Source organism: Populus euphratica, unplaced genomic scaffold (assembly GCF_000495115.2).
Source record: "Populus euphratica unplaced genomic scaffold, PopEup_1.0 scaffold271.1, whole genome shotgun sequence".
In the NCBI taxonomy this organism is placed as follows: domain Eukaryota; kingdom Viridiplantae; phylum Streptophyta; class Magnoliopsida; order Malpighiales; family Salicaceae; genus Populus; species Populus euphratica.
This window is the reverse complement of record NW_011499926.1, coordinates 860,180-881,745: the sequence shown is the minus strand read 5'-3', so window position 1 is coordinate 881,745 and position 21,566 is coordinate 860,180. Positions and strand designations below refer to the sequence as shown.

The following is a 21,566-nucleotide window of genomic DNA, read 5'->3' as shown; positions in this document are numbered from 1 at the left end:
CGGCCTCCGCCACCGGTCACAGTAAAACCTAGAAGAACTAGTTTTCTGAATAATATCTTTTGAATGCTATATAGTTCCGCGTAATCAAGACAGCAGGACTCCACTAGATTGATTAATTAACTTTTAATAATTTTGTTTGGTATAGATCTAAATCTGAACACTTTATGCTTCCTCGTTTCAATCGATGGATGGAGAGGGAGAGGGAGAGGGAGGGGGAGAGGGTAAACTTGCACGGATCTTGCATGATGGATCTCTTCAAGTGACACCAACCCCCGCCCTCCCTGTTGATAGAAAAACTCAAAAAATAAAGTGATAATTTGAAAAACAAATTCAGAAGATAATAAAGACACATATATTGAATTAGCTAAGAGGATTCAACAGTGATGAGTATTAAAAAAAAACAACGTCTTGATCTCGCCCTCTGTTTGAATTTTGTAGTTTGGAATCAATGCCTTGAAAGGTATCTGTTTGGTGTTATTTTTATATTATGCTTGTGGTATAATTAATTTTTATATTTATATTATTTTATCGTGTTAATGTTAAAAATAAAATTTAAAAAATAAAAAGTATTATTTTAATATATTTTTAAAAAATAAAAAATAACTCCCATAACAATCTCCATCATTCTCACAGTACTGTCTGTAACTTAATTGCATGATGCACCACATTGTTAAACGGTAGCTTCATAGGATTAATCAAATAATTCAAGAAGAAGCATGAAAATTAGAGAGAAGAGAGAAGAGAGAAGGAGAAGGAGAAGGACACGCTCGAGTCGAGGCCACGAGATCATGAGTTATTCACAATAATATTATTTTATTATCATAAAAAAGAGAAGAATACAGCTGTATGCATCTCAATATCTCTCATGCACTGGTCACATCAACCGAGAAGAGAAGAGAAGAGAGGAGAAAAAAAGCAGGCAACGCGGTCGACAACACAGAAAAACAAGAATAAATAAAGAAAAATAAAAGCAACTCAAAATCCCCACAATTCTCACTCTGAAATTTGAACCGTATGCATTGACTGCGTAGCATTTGTACACTGTCAGTACCCGTCTCGTAAATTTTTAAAGATTTATATAATTATTAATTTTAAAATTTATAGAATTAATTAAAATAAGTAAAAGCTAGTAAAAAAAAGAAAAACTCATGTTAAACCATTCCGGCCAAATCCTTATTATTAAACCCCATCCGACTTATCTTAGATTTAAACTTGGTTAGATTTTATTAAAAAGAAGAAGAAGTTAATATAGCCTGATAAAAAATATGAATTGAATTATAACCAGTTAAATTAAATAAAATTAAATTTAAATCTATTTTTTTTTCAGGATTGTGAGGTTTTGATTTTTTTATTAATATGTAAAATTCATGGCATAGATAATAAATAAACATTAAAATCTTTTGCTAGATTCCTAGCGTGCTTGCTTTGCTTCCGGTTGCAGTCATGAACCTTAAAGAAGCCCCGGCAAGCAAGCAAACAAACAAAACAACCAAGATATCAAGAGAGATTCTGTTGATTAAGAGTGTGTTTTTTGAGATTTTAAATTTTTTTTCTTGACTAATAGATTTTTATACATATACATATATAAATTTGAATTATTTTAATATACTGATAAAAAAAATATTTTTCTCTTAATTTTAAAAAGAATAAGCTAATATCTCATCTCAGTAATTTAAATAAATAAAAATGCTCTTAATGAAATTGGCAGATTATCCATCTTCAGCACTCCTTACTATCTAGTATAAGACTAGCACCTCATTATCCTATAACAAGCTATCCCTTCCCAAAGTTTTCACCACCACCTTTCCTCTTTCCTCCTTCCTTCCTTCCTCCTGTTTTTTGGGCTTTCAGGATTTGTTCAGGTGAAACGAGCCCAGAAAAAGAGGAAGAAAAATGAAGTTTTTCATCTTCTGGGCTGTGGCTGTTTGTCTTTTTGGGGTATGGGTGGTGGATGGGTTCTTGGAGATGAATGAAGAAGAGATATTTTACACTGAAGCTAATGCTTCTTATTACATTGAATCTAAAGCTTATAATCCCAATAATGCTTTGTTGGTTGGCCTTACTCTTATCAAATCAGCTGCTGCTAAAGGAGCAGGTAATTTTTTACTCGTAAAGATTCCTTCTTTTCCTTTTGAGAATGCCATCAAGATTCCTTTCTCTTCTTCTTCTTCTTATCATTTCCTGCAAAACCAAGAGAAAGTGTTGAATGCTGCTCTTCATTTTCCCACGTCTTGTTACTGATATTGCTTTGACTGAACTCTCTGTAGATTGTCAGATTCCATTTTATTGATTTCTTGCTTTTGGTTCCTGTGTTCTTCAGTTATTTGGATTTGTTTCTTTCTTCCTCACACACACACACACACACACACACAACAGAGAGGCATCTATTATGTTTCATTTGTTATTCTCAGTGTCTGCGGGCAGGAGGAGACATTTTTGTTCCATCCTCTGTTGTTTTATTCCATTTTTTAATTTATTTTCCCAACAATAGCAATGTGATTGGTATTGCTGATAATCAGTTTATTTTTTCAAACTTTTAATTGATTCATTTAATTTTTTTATCAGCTTACTTGTCTGCCTCAATTACTGTATATCTGTTTGTTTTTTCAAAATTTTAATTGATTCAATTAATTTTGTATCAGTTTATTTGACTCGATTAATGTGTCTCAATTTTATGTTATTTTTTCATTTTTATTTGGTCTTTTTGTTGATATTCCCTCAATCTTGCATTCAAATTTATTCAAGAAAAGTTGCTGTCAGTTTTTAATAGCTGTGACTTTTTTTTTGGTTGGTATTGTTGTTGTTTCAATGTATCTTGCAATGATGTTTTGTCTCATATTCTGTCCTAATTAGCATTTGTCAATCTTGCAGTCTGTTTGGATGGAACATTGCCTGGATACCATTGGCATCGAGGGTATGGTTCAGGAGCAAATAGTTGGCTTATTCAATTGGAGGTTTGTGATTTTTTTTTTGTTTGAAATTATGTAACTTCGCAGTCTTTAGCTTTTGCCTGATTTTTCTTGCATAAGCTAAAAGTCATAATTTGTGGTCTCTATTTTCAACTGTCTGGTTACTTGTTTTGACTCTGAGCTAATTCTCATCATATGTGTCAATGGCTAATTATGTCTCTTGTTACTGGACGGTGGACATTTTGAAAAACCATGGATTTACAAGATGACAGCAAGGTTAATGGATATTGCTTGGAAAAGTAGAATAAAATAGTTACCTCCATGAAAGAGCATAAATGACTTTTGCTGCAATTGGTACTTGGATTGCGGTTGCTTGTTTGGAAATATGGCTGTTGTTGATTTTTAAATAATTTTTCATATTAAAATATATGGTAATGATATTTTTTTATTTTTTAAAAAATATTTTTAATATCAGCACATCAAAATGATTTGAAAATACTAAAAACATATTAATTTGAAGTTAATAAAAAAAAATTAAATTTTTTTTAAAATGCATTTGAAACGCTCTTGAAATAGGATTGTGGGACACAAATATATAGAATTTTACGAGGTTCAGTTTTACAACGATTGGCTTAAACTTTCTGTGTGTGTTTGCTGCCTTAGGCTACTTGGTCAGCTGGTTATGCAAGTTTCACTGCCTAGTTGACATTGTTCTGGATTGAGAACTTGACTTTATTGAACATCTTGTGTAGGGAGGAGGATGGTGTAATTCTGTTAGAGCTTGTGTTTACCGAAAAACAACTCGGCGAGGCTCATCTAACTACATGGAAAAGCAGTTGGCATTCACTGGAATACTGAGCAATAAAGCTGTAGAAAATCCTGGTTTAGTCTTAAATCCTAAATACTTTCAAATACCTCTCTTTACTTGTCTCCTTTGGCCTTGGATATCTTGAATACTACTGACAATGGGTTTTGCAGATTTTTTCAACTGGAACAGAGTAAAACTTCGATACTGTGATGGTGCCTCTTTTACGGGGGACAGCGAACACAAGGTTGGAATCTTGCCATTCACTATTGTAATTTGGATCCTAATTATTATTTGAATTTAACACCTTTTCCATCTTTTTGATTTGATTGAAAAATTTTGAACTAGCATCATGAAATTTATGACTAGTTATATGCGAGCTCACATGTTAAAACCAAGTGATTTTGTTTTAGGCTGCAAAACTTCAATTTAGAGGACAACGTATATGGTCAGCTGCAATGGAAGATTTAATGTCCAAGGGGATGCGCTATGCCAATCAGGTTTTATATCTTGTCAGCTTTCAATTTCCTTAGCTCTATCTTTTCTTCTAGATTCTTGGTGCAATAATTTCGCTACTTGCACTTCAGGCTCTTCTTTCTGGCTGCTCTGCTGGGGGTCTAGCTTCCATTTTACACTGTGATGAATTTAGGAACTTCTTTCCGAGAAAAACTAGAGTGAAATGCCTGAGTGATGCTGGTTTATTCCTTGATGCGTAATTGCTTGATATCTTGATCCTCTCTTGTTTCCCTCCCTTTCTTAGAATTGATGTCTCTTGGCTTAGAACCTCACTTATCCATTCTCCTCTTGTTTTGGAAATTGCAGAGTTGATGTTTCTGGTCGGCGAACTTTAAGAAACTTATATGGTGGTGTTGTGGGCTTGCAGGTAGTATATTGATGTCAAAATTTAGTAATCTAGCCATATTAGTAATTTGAAGGTTTTGAGTGATGCTTGTACTGCATGCTAATTGTGGTGTTTTTCATGCTTCTCACAGGGGGTGCAGAATAACCTCCCACGCATATGCATCAACCACCTTGATCCAACTTCGGTAATTATCTCTTTTACCATTCTCTTTTCTCCGGTACCCATCTAATTTGAATTTATAGAATTAATCTGGAACTCGTCTATCTTGCTGTGATTTCCTTGTTATTTCAGTGCTTCTTCCCTCAAAACGTAATTGGTAATGTTAAAACCCCACTGTTCATTCTCAACGCAGCGTATGATTCATGGCAGGTAACAATCCTTTCCTGTAAATGTAAGAATGCGTGGATCTTTTATTGTTGGTGGACTCCTCCCTGACTAGTAAACTAAACAGGTTTAACTTATTAAGGGGAGGGTTTTGTAATAAGATCACTGAAACTCGTATTTACCATGTGAATTCAGATCCAGTCCAGCTTAGCCCCACCATCTGCAGATCCTGCTGGCTATTGGAGTAATTGCAGAAAGGACCACTCAAAATGTTCTGCATCCCAAATCCAGTTTCTGCAAGGTATTTTTTTTTTTTTAATATAGGCTGCAAAATATAACAGATTCAGTATGCTTATTTGGCCATTTTCATGTTTTTCTTTGGTACAGGATTCAGAAATCAAATGTTGAATGCGATAAAAGGCTTTTCAAGGTCTAGACAGAATGGCTTGTTTATAAATTCTTGTTTTGCTCATTGCCAATCAGAGAGGCAAGATACATGGTTTGCCGATAATTCTCCCGTACTTGGGAACAAGGTATGTCTAATCAAAACTCATAATTACGCATTAAGGTTGCTTTAATTTTCAAAAGAGAAATCAAACTCTGGTTCTGTAGCTCGTTTCTTGGGGTTTCTGGTTGTATTTCAAATTTCATTATTTCCAGTCCAGTTAAATTCATTTCTTACATCATCATAGTTGAAATATCTAACTTATCTGGTTGGTGATGTGCAGCCAATTGCACTTGCTGTTGGAGATTGGTATTTCGACCGGTCAGGCGAGAAGGCTATTGACTGTCCCTACCCCTGTGACAGCAGTTGCCACAATCTGGTTTTCAGATGAGCCAAACTTTTTATCAATTTGCTCATCTTTACATATAGTCTTCTTACTAGATTCAACTTTATATATCCTCATTGTTACTGTGATAGAACTACGCAATTCAATGAAATTTGGTAGAAGACAATAAGAAGGAAGGTTGCTGAGAAATGCAAATTTATCTGGAAGCCCTTTGTATTGCTGGAGCACATCTTGTGCATCCAAATTATTAGATATTCAATTTAAATTGTAATCTATTAACTTTTATTATCAATCAGTGAATCCGTATTTTGGTGCTGATGCTTTTGACAATGTGTTTGAAAAGGGACGGCCACCATCTCCCTTTCCTCTTTCCACTAAAATAAAATTCAGCAACTCCATCTTTACACATGCTAGTTGTCTTATTATGCAGTTATTTATTTATATGTCTTCTATTCTATTTTTTTCTGGGAATAGTTCAATATTTAATACTTTGTCTCGTTGGAATGCATGGAACTCGTGTATTTATGATAAGAACTTTACAATTAAAACATAGTTAAAAATTAGAAATCAAAGAGAAATCTTATTCAATCTACTCTATAACGGCAACAAACAACATGCTTCTGAAACTAAGAGGAAAAAGGTGGGTTCTGAAAGGTGCTTGATATTTTATTTCTTACCTTTTGCTTGCTGAAACCTCTAGGCATCTTGGCTATCCATGGTCTTTTGGAAGAAACTTAATAAGATGTCTAATCGCTCTAAAATAATTAATAAAGAATCAAATCAGAACTCCTTGAGTCAGAGAAGGAGATGCTCATACTCCTAGCTTCTATTTCTGACTTTCAATCGGACTCTGCTGTAACTTCGAAAATCTTCGATTCTCATCGGGAAGTAGCGAGTGACAATTACTTTATAAAATTTTATCTTTAATGTTTGTCTATCTCTCTCCATTTTCCATTTTTTTTTAATTACGTTGATTAACCAATAATATTTACACCAGAAATAATATAAAATTTATACTATACCTAGTACTTTATAGGGTGAGGCGTTTTCTGATGACCATGTGAAGGAGTTCTGTCAACGAGTATTTTTAACTGTGTTTGTAATTGTAAAAAAATAAAAATAAACTAGCTATTTATTCAGCAAGTTAAATTAGGTTCTTATATTTTTTATTTTATTGTAATATATTAGCTCTTGAATTATTTATTTATTAAATTAATTTTATTTTTTAGTATTTTATTTTTATATTAAGTTTGATTTTCACTTTTTTAATTGCAATGTATGTGATCTTGAATTATTTATTAAGTTATTTGATTTCATCCCTTCATATTCTTTTATATTAAATTTAGTTTTCATTCTTTTAATTATAATGTTTTTGGTTTTGAATCTTTTATTGAATTTATTTATCTTTAGATTTTATCTCTTAACATTTTATTTTTATATTAAATATGATCTTTATTTTTTTTAATTATTATTTTTAGTTGTTCTTATATTTTTTTTAATTAGAATTATTTTTCAATTTCATCCTTTATGATTTAGTTTTATGTTATGTTAAATTTGGTTATCTTTCTTTTCAAGTCTATATCTTTTAGAAAGAAAAATAATAAATGGGTTTTGACTCTGTTTTGGTTGGATTTTCCTTGAGATAATTGAAACATTGGTTGATCCAGGTTTTTGATTGTATTATGTTGGATCAATTCTCCCCCGATTTCTTTTGAAACTTGGGCCAGTCTAAACTAAGGGTCACCTAAGACATGGGTTAATCCATTGGGTTGAGCCAAGTTTTTAAATAATTGCTTTTTTAATATGGTGCTTCCACTTTAGTCACTACATGAGATTATAAGTTTGAAAATTAACATGGGTTGCCTCAATTTCTTTTCCAATTACATCCTTTGAAGTTGTTTGTTTTAAAAAATAAACTTCGTTATTTTTTTAGTTTTCTTTTTAATTAGATTATAAATATCTTATGATTTAAGTGAGAGGTTTATTCGAGTGACCCAGATTTTTTTAGAAGTCATTTTTTTTAATATCTTTTTCGATTTTGTCCTTCAAATTCTAGTCTTTTTAAAATTAAACTTTTTTTTTATATATTTTTCCTTCTATTGGATTATTTTGTCTTCACGATACTATTTGCAGTTTTTGACAACCTCATTTAGTTTTGTTGGTGTTTTATTTTTTAATACTTTTTTTCATTGTTTTTTTTTTTCAATTTTGATCCTTCACAGTTTGATTTCTAGGATTTGATAATTTTTTTAGTTTTCTTTTATTATGTCCAATTATGTCCAGTTGTTAGAATTTTTTTAGTTTTCTTTTATTATGTCCAGTTAGTTTTTTTTTTGTTCTTTAAAGTACAATAACAACATTTTAACTTTGTTTTTTTACATTGAAAAGAAATTGACCCTGCCCAAAGTGCGGGACATCAATCTATAGATGAACCATATCAAAAACCCATTAAAAAGGCGCAATCCTATATTCCTAATCAATTTGTAATGTAAAGCATAAAAGGGAAACAGCCGTGGAGAAAGAAATCAGGGTATTGCACACGGCTTGTCTACAATTGCTCGCCTAAATGCTACGGCTTGTTTCCGGTTTTAGTTTCTTGTAAAGAGACTGTGTACTATTGTTTAATATAACTGAAAAGGAAATATTTTGGTCAGATTAATGTTTTGACAGGGTTAGTGCTTAAAGAATAGTCGAGGAGATAGAGAGAGAAACTGAGCTGAGTTTAATCTTGGCATTCTTCGAATATACTGGATCAAGTATGCTGATGCTTTTTGGCCACGGAGGGGGATCTTGAGACACATACCCTTTTTCTTAGAGGCTGTTGGGCTTTAATTTCTACAGCTTCCAGGTTCTTGAGAAAATCAGCCCTCGTATCATTGGAATACATTTTCAGACCTTAGTAATACCACGCCTGTTGTTTTTTCTTTAATTTCAAGCAACCGAATTGATGCCATTTGCTTCTGCTTTTGTATTCTAGCAGAGAAAAATGTTCTATTCTTTATTGTTTCTATTAATCATGCTGATATCATGTTCCCCCTTGACAATTTCAGTAATAATTCATTCCTGTGTATCAGGTCCATATCAGATTCTCAACTCAAAAATAGCAGATTTGAGGATCAGCAGGCATCATTGTGATAGGATCCCTAATCATTAATCTTTTGACCATGAAGGTGATGAATAATGTGGGGATTAAATCAACAGATTACTTGGTAATACCAGACAACATGAATAGAAGTTGAAAGACCAACCACATAAATATTATGGAACCAACAACCTCAAAAAAACATCAGCAGAATGGAGCAAACTAGCCCCAAATTGATACTTGCTAAGCTAAATAAGATCGTTAAATCCTAGACTAACAGCTTCCATTGTGGGCTATCAGCCATGTTCATATCATTCTCTCGTAAGATTTGATTTCAGGCCTCTAGGTTCGTTTCATTGCAGATGTTGCAACATTCATCTACACCACATCTTCTACTTGTTTCTCTGTCGAAATCACTGTGATTTTCCCTATTTCGTGCAAGTATATCTTTCATGTATAAGAAAAATCCCATATGATATTAATTTGATAAGATAAAACTATTTTATGTAGAATCATCATTGTCATAATCATCAACATCGTCACAGCATCATCATTTGTGTTCATTTTCGCATACAAGTCATTAAAAAATCGATTCTTTTTCTTATTATATATATAGATTATATTTCAATAAAAAGCAAGATTCCACAACATTATAATTTTCTATTGCTGGACATTATAAACAAATCAAACAAGTCAGTGAAACCTTTCTGCCTTGCCATTCTCTCCGTCTGGCATTGCATCACAAGACTTCTTTGTGTGTTCTTTCTGCACCCATGATTGTAGGGCCCTAACAAAAGAACCAATAATTTGGCTCACATGCATTTGAGGTGAATAATATATATTCACACAATATATAAGTGGCGATTTCTTGCAATGAAAGAAGAGATTTCGAACATAGTTTATTGAAGGAAACTATTTGTTTAGGATGTCTGCACATGGACAGACGTGAACCTTCTTGTCGCATGCACAAGAGAAATGAATGGTAACCCACTATTCCTTCATTTTTATACCAGGCAGAGACCAGAAGGCAGAAGCTTAATCTATATAGGACAAGTTTATAATCAATTTTAATGTCTTTTTCTAATCGTAAGAGACGTTCAAGTGGGAAAATAAACATATTTTTTTAGTTTTTTTTTTCTTATTCAATTTAAGAATTTGATGCAGCCGAACCTATCAAGAAAAAAGAAAGCATAAAGAAAGAAAGGGTTTTTTTTTTTTTTTATTTAAAAAAAGAGTCTCGACAACTAGAGTGATATTTCTTTCTAATATAGTTCATCTCTTCAAAAGGTTGATAATACTTTAAATAGGTCAATAATTAGCCATTATAATGAAAAAAAAATCTTAAATTCTAAATCAAATATGAAAAATAATATAAAATTCAATATTAAACCAGAAATCCAAAAATAAAATGAAAAATAATATAAAATTAACTAAAACAATTTCTTTTAAATTTAATTTGAAGTTCTTCCCAACCTCAATTGGTTGTAGTGAGCTGACCATTTGTAAAACCAAGCTTATACAATTTTTCAATTAAATTTGAATTTAATTCAATAATCAAATCAAAAATTATATTTTTTATTAGACTAATTATTTGATTCGATTAGATATCCTTTTAAGCTTATCTTTATCTCATCAATCCATAAATAAATATATAAGACTTCTTACATTATTCATTAATAACAGCTCTATAATTAATTATTCATAACCATCAAATTCTTTAGACCTGCCTATATTGACCTGCCTATATTAGGATCCTAATGTTAATAAGATTATATGTTAATTCTATAATTATTTATTATAATTTTTTTTGTTAGAAAGATCAATTGATGCGATCAAATCTTTTTTGGTTTAGTTTTATCCTACTAGCCTATAAATGAGTTTTTTCTAAACTTTTTATGTTATCTAATTAGATTTATAACTAATTACTCAGAACCATCAATTAAATCCTTTAGATCCCACGAGTACATAGGAATCTTATACTAATAAAATCTTACATTAAACTTATAATTATTTACTAGGATTTTTTTTCATTAGATCTAGTACAAACTAGTCCATGGGCTCGCGGTGGAGAAATTTTTTAAAATATAAAAAAATTTAAGAGCACGAAGAATTTTTTATTTGTTTTATTCAATCTGACTTAATGAATTAATTTTGAAATCTCACAACCTAACTACCATTTGCTTAACTCAAGTTTTAGACTAAATCATAAAATGATAATTTGCTTAACTCAAGTTTTAGACTAAATCATATAGGAGTTAGTTTGAATTAAATTACTTGATTTCATGGATAAAAAAGCAGTCTTGATAATTGGTAAAGATACACCTTAACTTTTGACAAAATTTTAAGATGATAATTTTTTTAACAAAAATTATTGAGATAATAATATATTGAATGAATCTCAGTTTCCCTAACGAACTATGTTATGGACTCCATTGAGTTTACTAATTTATTTTTATAAAATATTTTTAATTATATGATAAAAATATATGATAACAAAATTGAGCACCAACCTAACAATAAAAACTTATTTAAGATAATGATAACCTTATAAAAAATAAAAAATAAAAAATAAAAATAAGTCATGCATTTTATTTTGTAACCAATCGAATATTAAAGGATAAAATTAAAAAAAAAATTAATAAATAAAACATTAATCTAACACCATAGTTATCAGATTCGACCTGAAGGTTAACTCGATAAACCCGAATATTAAAGGATAAAATTAAAAAATAATAATAAATAAAACATTAATCTAACATCATAGTTATCAGATTCGACCTGAAGGTTAACTCGATAAACCCTGGTCAACCTAGAAAAATTAAAAATAAATAGGGTTTTAATTTCTCACAATAAAAATTTAAGAAATAATTCATGTGAATGTAGATTATAAGTGTTGTAAATAACAAACTTTAAAAGATTATTTTATTTTACATTGAAAAGATATTATCCTTTTTTTTTAAGTTAAAATATTTAAACCAAATTGGTTTTTTATTTCACATTGAAAAAATACAATTTTTTTATAAACATAAATTATATGTATTAATAAGCATCTAATCTCATATAAAAAAAGTAAAAGTTTTTTTTACTATCTATATAATGAACTTTGATAAGAATTAATAATAAAAAAAAGAGAAAAAAGATTATAGGCTTGTACATGTAAAATTGGGTTTAGCTGATAAAAAACTATTGATTCTCCTGTTTTTGCATGTTAGGCAAGACCTTTTATATGTACATTACCTTTTGTCTTCCTTGGTAATCTATTATATTCCATATGCATCCCCTCCTAACTATTTATTGATCCTTTTTGGTTAATTAATTTATTCAACATATAAATTTGAACATGTCATCTATGTTATTATTGTTTTGCACTTCAGTTCCTTATCTTGTAATTCAACCCTCACAAAAAAAATATTCAATTAGACTTTAATATAAGTTTAATTGTGCTAAAATAAAATTTAATGATGAAATTAATTTTTTTTTAAAATTACATTATTGTAATCCATAATAAAATATGAGAAGATAAATAATAATTAATGTATAAAATAACTCGTCATTTACAATAGTATTGTTAGTTTATTTTTCAGGAGATTTTTAATATTTTAATAAATTAATAAAGAGATTGTTTTTGTTTGTTTTTTGAGACATCTAGATTTTTCTCAAGTCTTTTTCATACAACCCTTTCCTGATTTTCTTTTCAATCCTAATTAATCTAGTTTCTGGCTTCGTTACTTAATCTAGTTTCCAGTTGCGTCACTTTCTCTATGCATTCAAGTTGTAATTTTGTTAGAGCTAGCTAGCTAGATAACACTTGCATGGTAAAAATCAGGGGCAAGCACACATATAACATTGATTCCCTGCAGGCTGCAGCTGAATTAAAAACGGTGGGAACTCAAACTTTGTTGATGATGATGACAGGCACCAAGAGTAACATGGCAGTTCAATTCACTTGGGCACTGGTTTTCATTATTATTACTGTTAATCCTACGTATCATAACTCCACATCTTTACACTGTTAATTTCATCCTAGGAAACAAAAATCATAAAGCTACCTTTTACTTTTTAATCTCTTCTATGCCCCATGCGTCATTTACCACACACAGATATAATACATATGCAGTGCATGCTGTCATTCAGTTGGTGAATTTGTCACCAGCTGACTTTGTAATCCTTCGTTTTCTTACCTCTTACTCCTCTTTTAGCCACAGAACACCTTTGTTCTTCCCCCTTGGTCCAACAGGATGTGCCAGAAAAGGCCAAAGGAAATTCCTATTCATTCTCTCTTAAAATTTCAGCATCAGCACTCCTAGATTCCTATAGGGGACCCCCTTTACTATTCATCACGGAAGAAGTAAGAGTATAGGCCCACACCGATCGAGGACATTGAAGACTGGGCGTCCTAATGTGATCAATGGTGTAGATTTTGTCACCTCACCTTTCACTGTTCATTTAAATATCCACTTTGGTTTGAAACTGAATCAGAAGATTCTTCCTCAGCCATTTCCTCCTGTTCTATATATATATATATATGCCTTTATTACTTACTTGGGTTGTAATATTTAAGCATGTCGAGGCCCTTTTTGATGAGGTAATTCAGTTTGTTGTCTTCAACGGTTGTCTTCAACTTGAAGGCTGTCAAAAAAGTGAAAACCATCCCCATCTGTTGGAGACAGTGATAGACAACCATTTAAGATGAATGGCCCCTTGAATTTTGCATTAGAAAAGCACAGATGTGAAAAGGTGAGGTAAAGGAAGTACTGATTATTGTCAAAAAGCAAAAAAAAAAAAAAGGATTCATTTTGAAGTAAAGCTATGGAATGCTTAGAGATACAAACACAATAGTTGAAGATCGAAAATCTCACCAAGCCTTATTGAGAAAATTTCTACAGTATTTTATCAAAGACATTGACACCATGAGCTTGGTTCCTTCCCAGATATTTCTACAGTAAACCAGAGGCTGAAGAATCTTGTATCAGACACATTTACAAAAAATCAAAAGATGTCACTCTATAGCACACACCTGTAGCCAGAAGATAATCTATTTCCAATATTCCATCTCAAACTGAAAACTTCTGTAATAATAATTGAACTAAATAGACTCTGCACATGCTGGGAAAAAAAAAATATATAGTCTAAAGGGATTGTCCAAAAGCCACAGCAAGTCTTTGCAGATCCTTGGTATAGATGTCTGCTGGCTGTGAAGCTTGTTGATGCTGGTTCGGTATCCAACTAGCACTTGACCCTTCTGCTATGAAGTGTGTTTCTGGTTTCACTTCACTGTACACATGTTGAGATGTTTGGTTTTGTATTGTGCTTCCAAGAAAGAATGTGGTGTTAAGATATTCAGACCATTTGATGTCTTCAGCTGTGTCGTTTTCGAGTGACCGAAGGTGAGATTCCTCGCCGGATTTCCCACAATCAGCTAACCCCCATGAGAAGGCGCTGCTCTCGTAGAAATTGGTGTTGCTTTGCAATTCAATACTGCTACTGCTTCCATTGCTTCCACTTCCATTGTTGCTGAAGCTACTTGCTTCCCAGTTCTGAACCCCATTGACATCACAAGAGCCTACAGAAGGATTATGATCAGATGGAAGACTAACAGAAGGCTTTACACGTATTGGAGTTTGAAACATAGAGGTTGACACAGATGGGAGAATACTCGGTGGTGTCATACAAGAATTGAACTCATGAGAAATCATCTCAGAAGAGGAATTTGGATTGAAGCAGAGAGTGGTATTTGGATTCATTGAGAGGCCTATACTAGGTTTGTAATCCAACTTCTGGAAAGGAAAATACCCCATCAAATCAGAAGGCCTGCAACTGGCAGGGGAGCTTTCATGGGAGGTACCAAACCTATCCAGGAAGAATTCCTTTGTCGGTGGTGTATTTGTCATGTTGCTGCCACTACTATTCCTGTCCTTACTGTTGTTGATATTTGAGCTGGAAGAAATTGCAGATGGTTGTAAAGTAGCTGCCTCAATGAGGTTCAGTTCATTTGATACATTAGAAACTTTCTCATTGCTCTTGTCAGCTGTAGGCTGTTGCTTCTCTTTGCAATTCTCAACTTCAGAGAGAGGTTTGTGAGTGTTGGGGTCAATGCCTCTCTGCCTCAGCTTCTTTTTAATGCAGGAGTTCCATAGATTCTTTATCTCATTATCAGTTCTTCCAGGCAACTGTGCTGCAATCTGAGACCATCTGATCAAGTAGGTAGCAATAAGCAGTCAATATATGATTAAAACACTCAAGTTTGAAACGAAGTCTAATTGAGAGTGAGTTTATAAAGTTAATATAAATATAAACTACCTATTGCCAAGAACTGCATGGAGTTCAATTATCAAGTTTTCTTCCTGCTGTGAAAATGCTCCTCTCTTCAAATCAGGCCTCAAGTAGTTAATCCATCTTAACCTGCAGCTCTTTCCACACCTCTGCAAATCTGCCAATATATACATGTTCATAAATCATTAATGTAAAGTTGTTTACAGGAGTGATAAAACTAGCATTCTGACACCATTTACCGTGCATTATAATTCACAAAAAAAGGGTACCTGCTTGTTTAGGGACAGAGCTCCAACAGCCATGTCCATGCTTAGTAATATAATTCAGAAGTTTCTCATCTTCCTCAGGAGACCACAGGCCTTTTCTTAACTTCTGCTTGTAACAGCAAGAATGCCTCCCCATGTGGAGTGCAACAAAACCTGCGATGCAGTGCTGGCAATTGAACTTTTAAAAAGTGGCAAAGTATTGTGTCAGCAACAGGAGGAGAGCTGGGGCTTTGAAACGGATTCTAGGAAGTGGGGAAGTGATTGGAATATGGGATGAAAGGGAGAGATAGAGAATAGAGAGATGAGAAGAAAATGAAGTGGCAGCCTGGTAGGGAATCAAAATTAATAGGAGGCTCTAAGAGAAAAGTCACATTCAAGAGGTTGATTGAAGATCGTGGCTTCAGATTTATACATGGTTTTCCTGAGTTATATGCTGTCCTCTTGGACGGTCCATGTCAGGATGTGGGACCACTATAGGGCATGGACGGTCCTGATCCTACTGCTGTCATTTAGCAGATGATGAAACAAGAGCATGGGGAAAATGGGGGTGCCAATACAAATTTGAGTATTTAAGACTGGTGCTGAGGACTTGGGGGGCTCTTCTCTTACCAGGTACCTGCAAGGAACTGGCAAGCTCAGAAGCCCAAGTAAAAAGTTTTTGGTGATGCAGACATGCATATACACAACTGCTTTTATTTATTTACACTGGATTGGATATGATGTGATGGGAATGGATGAGATGTAACACAACTAATCATGGTAACTCCTGTTTTTTCATTTTTTTTATTTTATATATATATATATATATATTATTTAATGTTACCAGGCATGTATATGAAAACTTGTTTTTAATTATTTATTTTGAAAGTTAAAATTTATCTTATAATAATTTTAATTAAATATATATTTTTTAAAATACAATTATAAAAGCTAATACAATATCAAACATATATTTAATTTATATTTAATACTATAATAATTTTTGCGATTATAAGTTGAAAAAATAAGTTTTTAAAAAACTCTAAATTATAATTTTTTTCATAACTAAAGTTTTAAGGAAGAGTGTTTACATAAAATTATAATGTGTTAATTAATCAAATATATTTAAAATTATTTTTATTACAAAACACAATTTCGATCGGAATATCAAACAGAACCACTAGTACTACTTTTGGACAGGTTTTAAAGCAACATGTCATTTTTAACCAAGTCCACTTGAAGATTCCTTATATATATAAAAAAAAAGAAGAAAAAGTAACAATAAATGAGAAAGGGAAGGTTTTTGTAAACAAGAAACGCCTGAAATTAGTGAGAAAAAGCAAATAGAGCACCCTCATTAAATTGATGAAAAGATCGCAGCAGCCAAATGTACCTCTCGCTTGGAGACTTGTTCAATAGGAAGGAAATTGCTGGATTCACTCCCGTAATCATTTCTTTATTTGCCCATATAGTATATATCATCCTTCACTAGCTAGCAAGCAAATACTTTCGCATTCAGCTAAATTCCGACCCTCCCCTTTTCCGGCAGCTCCTCCGATCTCAAGAACCTATTGAGAAATTAAATGACCGGAGAGACTCCTTGTCCCTTAGAAAACCCTTGGAATCCAATCAACTTTCCTCATTTACATCATTCAAAACATCTTGAAATCTGAATTGCCAGCGGCCTGTTTTTCTCGTGACGGGAAAAAATGCTGTCTACATAAGATACACATAGCAGTGAACGGAAATTACTGGTCATGCATGAAGTCCCTTTCCGCAGACAGGACAATCACAATAATGCAGTTGTCCTCTGTAGACCATCGGATAGGAGATGATGTGCATCGGAATTAATGTAATGTATTCTTTCGGATACTATAATAAGGACAAATCTTGATGAATTATTACAAGTTACATGGTACTCTCAATCATTATTTATGGCCTCCTAAACGCTCTCTCTTTTGAGACTGTATGTATGTATGTATGTATGTACATGTATATGAATGGATTAGGTGGCCTGACACGATTCCGTAATCTCTCTCACCATTCTTTATATTTTTAAGAAGGAAAAAGGAAAAGGATAGACGTCTAAATATTAATTCTGGATTAATTACCGCCTGTGTATAATTTATATCAATTTAACCAAATTAAAGATAAGTTAATTGATTGGATGTACATGCCTGTCATGTCCAAAGTATCATAATGATACATGATACATACATGGAAAGGGGGAGAAGAAGTGTGTTTCGCATTGCCGGTTTGTGTGGTCGTCGTTTGCTTGAAAAAACAAGTTAAAAAAAACTATAAATTATAATTTTTCTCGTATTTAACTTTTTACTAGATGAAAAGCAGGATTAAACAATGAAATCTAAACAATTTTTGAAACTATAAACAGTCTGAAAAAATCTTCACCGTATCACATCATATATTTACAAATATGATGTAAATTATATTTTTAAAAAGTTTTAAATTTTTTTATTTAAATTTAATATATTTTAGATTATTTTGATGTGTTGATGTAAAAAATAATTTTTTAAAAATAAAAAAATTATTATTATATATTTCAACATAAAAATAGTCAGAGCCATACCGTAAAACAGCCTCTGTAAGCTAATGATGATAACAATAAAAATATAATTGAAAAAAAAAAACCTAATTATTGGCGGCTCAGTATTTGTTAATCTGATTATATATCCCCAAGCAAGTTGCAGGACATTTTTTCCTGTGTTGTCAGGCAGGAAGACATGATATTCTCTCCAAGGGATGCTGCAAGCTGCACGACAATGGCTTGATTAAAAAACAATAATAATAAACAAGAAAAGGGTGATTATTATTTTACTTAAATTTTTTAATTAAACACGTTTTAGACTTTGAGAAAGAGAGAGAGAGAGAGAGAGAGCCTTCATCACCACCATAATAATGGAGTAACATATAGTCTGTCTCTGTCTCCTTTGCTCTTCTTATTGCCCCATATATGAACCAAGACATCCCAATTGGATATATATATATATTATGTACGTTAATTAATTAAGATAATATATATGAAAAGATGCCTGTAATCTCCATACATGCCTCATAATGCCCTCTTACGCTTATCTTGTTGAAGGGACCATATGAGCTGTTTTCTGAAGTCAACCATTGCCTCACCTTTTATTTTTCTATTTCTTCTTTGTGCTGTATTTGCTAATCATATATATGTTGGCTTTGCTGTCATTAATCCCTATTTAATCTGGTGGGTTTGTTAACATTCCCTTCAAATTAATAATGAAGTTGTTAAGTTAAACTATATATTATATTTTTCACTCTTACTTTCGATGCATGCCTCTTTATTTTATCCACTTGCTTCAGTTCTAGGGAATGAATCCTTGTCTTTGAATGATTAACTGGCAGCATAAAGGAATAGAAACAGTACAGGCAATTAATTTAATAAGTTCTATCATGAGCTTACTTTCACAGCTGCATAACTGTTCCATTATCTTTGTTTTGTATAATAATTGAGTCTCTGTTTGTTTGCTTTACGCGGTCTGCATTTTCTTTCTACTTCATATTTAAAAATAGTTGATTAATTTTATATGCATCCACTAAAAATTAAATATATTTTTTCAAACCGCAACCATACAAATTTCCATGGTAACAGTCAGAGGTATAACCAAGTTTCTGGCTTTCTGCTAGCTAGGCATGGTCAGGTAAAAAAGTTTTTTTGTTTTTCCCGTGTTAAGGGCTAGCTCGAGGTGAGTTGAGGTAAAGGGGTGATGATCCTGTTGATGTTGCTGCAATCAATCGTCGGCCACCGACGACAAGAAGTAGAACAAAAGTATCAGACATGTTTTTTAATTACAGCCATACAATAGTCAAGGATGATCTAACCCAAAAATCAGCTCTTAAGCGTTGATGTGTTTTCATGTCTCACAAGTTGCTGTTTCAAGATTCCTCTGAGCTCTTAAACCGACCCTAAATGGTGCCCTTTGGTCCCTAGAGGGTTATCTTTTGCATAAACACATTAATTAGGAATCTTATTGGAAACAGCTGTGGGACTCCACAAATAAGTGTATGTGATGTCAACTTTTTTAGGACCCGTCCCCAGACGACTAGGGTTCAATTTCAGGTACGAAGCACAGCACTTGAAAACTTCAGCAGAGTAAAAGGGTTAATCTGCTATTCCTGCTGGGAATTTACTGCAGAATTAGTTTATGTGGTTGAGCATTAAGCTACCATCTGATGTTCCTTGTTCCTGAAAATCATCAAAGATTAGTTAGTATCAATAGTGTTTTTTCCTTTTTATTTTTTTTATCTTTTTTGTAATCAAAACAAGATGAATTTATCTTACACAAATCTTCTCCTTGGTAAATTAGTCAAATTGCAGCTAACTTTAGGCCTGCAGAAAAGAAGTCAATCTCTTGTCAATGGATTACTTTGTTTGAACCTTTAGTTACTGAGTTCAAGGCATTGGCTTGAACAATTTTTTCATCATTTAAACAAGTGTAAATCATAATAACATTCTGGTAAAACAAAGCCATAATTAACAAGCATAATGGCCTATTTCGATGTAGCATTGATGGGAAATAGGCCAATTAAAACCCATGAAAACAAAGATTTTGAAGATAATAATCGAATGGTTATTTGAAATGGAGGGGGACACCATCCATATGACCTTGAAAATGGAGAGCTCTTTCTCATTATCCTTAAAGTCATATGTTTCTAAGCAGATTCTGAGACAGACAGCTAATTGACAAGAAAGAGCAACTGTTACTCTAATAATGGAATCACACTCATCACAGGGTCCTTGCTAATATGATTATCTTCATTAACTAAAAACTATTCTTGAAAAAGAAAAAAATTCCAATATCAAAAGTAGAAAAATAGTTGCATCACATAATCATCTTTGAAAACAACTTCACTAGCATCTTTCTGAATTAACCAAGGATATATAGAGATCCATGCATCAGTCTATCCTAATTCAGCAATTCTTTATCCTCCATGCTTTCAAGTTATTAATAGAGGCTACCGTTGCTGAAGGAGTAGCAGAACTTCTGTAGTACCTGAAAGTAATGCTTATCTTTACTTGATTGCTGTAAAATTCTCCCATCTCGCACCTTTTTAACCTAATGAAGCAACCGACATAGTGCTTTGGAGCAAGCAGTGCCTTTGACAAGAGATTGGTATTCAAAATATTACCATCAGATAAAAAAAAAAATCTGCTGGAAGCATCACACGTTGATTTGCCTAAACATGTTGAAAGCTAAGAGGATTGAAAGAGAGAGGGAGGGGAGGGGGGCCCTTTTGAGATGACCTTAATAAATTATCATTATTATGGAGTATTATTCTTGATTGGCCCATTAACATTTAGTTGGAAACACAAGCACATGGATATCTAATAAGTTTGGCATTTAACTTAGCAACTAAACTTGATCAGCTTTAGTCTTATCACAGCAACAAATGATAATTAGAGAAACACGAAGGCTGCTATCATGAGGTTGCTTACCATAAATGGAAGCTTAAGATCTCATTAGCCATCATTATTGAGCAAAGCAGTGGTGTTCAAATGGCATTGACAGCATGTAATTAAGCATACTATGTAAGGAAAAGATCAGTGACAGTGATAGAATTTGATTTTCAAGTTAAAGCTGGGACGAAGGGCCAGCAAGATTATAGTGGAAATTGACTTTAATTAGAAGGCAACATCAACAATTATCAAAAGGCCTCAAGGCCTTTATTCCTATGGAAATTATATATATAAAAAAGCCTTGTCTGGTTGAGAACGTCCCATATAATCATAATTAGGTGTTTGCTTTTAGCTTTGTAGTGGGAAATTATGGTCAACTTTCTTGCCAAATTAGCATCATTACTTTTCATTCTAGGGCTGTTTCGCTTGATGTGGGATGTGTGTTGTGAATGTTTAATTGGAGCATGAATAACAGGTGTTGATTAGCCTTGTCTAATCAGTTCCACCAAAAACAAAACAACACAGAATCTAAGGTACCGCCACTATCATCAGATCCATGTTAATGTTTGGGCCAATTTCAGGCTCCCTTTCCTCCACATTACTCAAGTGCTCAGCAACCCTAACCAACCATTCAATACAGCACACAGCTTGATACTGGATTAGTAAAAAACTGGACCTGTAATTCTTCGTATGGACCTTTGGCATCCTTTACATTTTGAATGTTCAGTCCAAATAACCACAGAGTTCAGGCCCAAAGGAAGGCATATCAGCATCTTTCTTATTCTTTAAGTCTTTAGACAGTTAACAGCTAGCAAAAATGAAAAGCATTTTCCTG

General features: G+C 32.7%; 2 protein-coding genes across 3 annotated transcripts; one reads left to right on the top strand and one right to left on the bottom strand.

Annotated features, from left to right (window-relative positions):
• Positions 1-1,696: 1,696 nt before the first annotated feature.
• Positions 1,697-6,093, top strand: LOC105135726 (protein notum homolog). 2 transcript variants are annotated; one of them, XM_011040756.1, is made up of 12 exons: positions 1,697-2,095; positions 2,872-2,954; positions 3,662-3,791; positions 3,888-3,961; positions 4,128-4,214; positions 4,302-4,426; positions 4,537-4,597; positions 4,707-4,760; positions 4,868-4,945; positions 5,096-5,201; positions 5,288-5,433; positions 5,629-6,093. In XM_011040756.1, the coding sequence occupies exons 1-12, from the start codon at positions 1,894-1,896 to the stop codon at positions 5,734-5,736; spliced, it is 1,254 nt and encodes a 417-aa protein (XP_011039058.1). In that variant the 5' UTR covers positions 1,697-1,893; the 3' UTR covers positions 5,737-6,093. The 2 variants fall into 2 exon arrangements, with proteins under 2 accessions (XP_011039058.1, XP_011039059.1); XM_011040757.1 differs by lacking the exons at positions 1,697-2,095; positions 2,872-2,954 and adding an exon at positions 3,496-3,519.
• Positions 6,094-13,550: 7,457 nt separating this feature from the next.
• Positions 13,551-15,889, bottom strand: LOC105135725 (transcription factor MYB86-like). The gene is made up of 3 exons (XM_011040755.1): positions 15,316-15,889; positions 15,074-15,203; positions 13,551-14,965 (listed from the first exon to the last, which is right to left on the bottom strand). The coding sequence occupies exons 1-3, from the start codon at positions 15,446-15,448 to the stop codon at positions 13,903-13,905; spliced, it is 1,326 nt and encodes a 441-aa protein (XP_011039057.1). The 5' UTR covers positions 15,449-15,889; the 3' UTR covers positions 13,551-13,902.
• Between the last annotated feature and the right edge of the window lie 5,677 nt (positions 15,890-21,566).

What these genes read in the sequence shown, in the direction of transcription:
- LOC105135726 (XM_011040756.1), top strand. Translation starts at nt 1,894, where the DNA reads ATGAAGTTTTTCATCTTCTGGGCTGTGGCTGTTTGTCTTTTTGGGGTA. An exon ending in CGGGGGACAGCGAACACAAG is followed by an intron (nt 3,962 to 4,127) that starts GTTGGAATCTTG and finishes ATTTTGTTTTAG; the next exon opens with GCTGCAAAACTTCAATTTAG. An exon ending in CCAAATCCAGTTTCTGCAAG is followed by an intron (nt 5,202 to 5,287) that starts GTATTTTTTTTT and finishes TCTTTGGTACAG; the next exon opens with GATTCAGAAATCAAATGTTG.
- LOC105135725 (XM_011040755.1), bottom strand. Translation starts at nt 15,448, where the DNA reads ATGGGGAGGCATTCTTGCTGTTACAAGCAGAAGTTAAGAAAAGGCCTG. An exon ending in CTCTGTCCCTAAACAAGCAG is followed by an intron (nt 15,204 to 15,315) that starts GTACCCTTTTTT and finishes ATATATTGGCAG; the next exon opens with ATTTGCAGAGGTGTGGAAAG. An exon ending in CATGCAGTTCTTGGCAATAG is followed by an intron (nt 14,966 to 15,073) that starts GTAGTTTATATT and finishes CTACTTGATCAG; the next exon opens with ATGGTCTCAGATTGCAGCAC.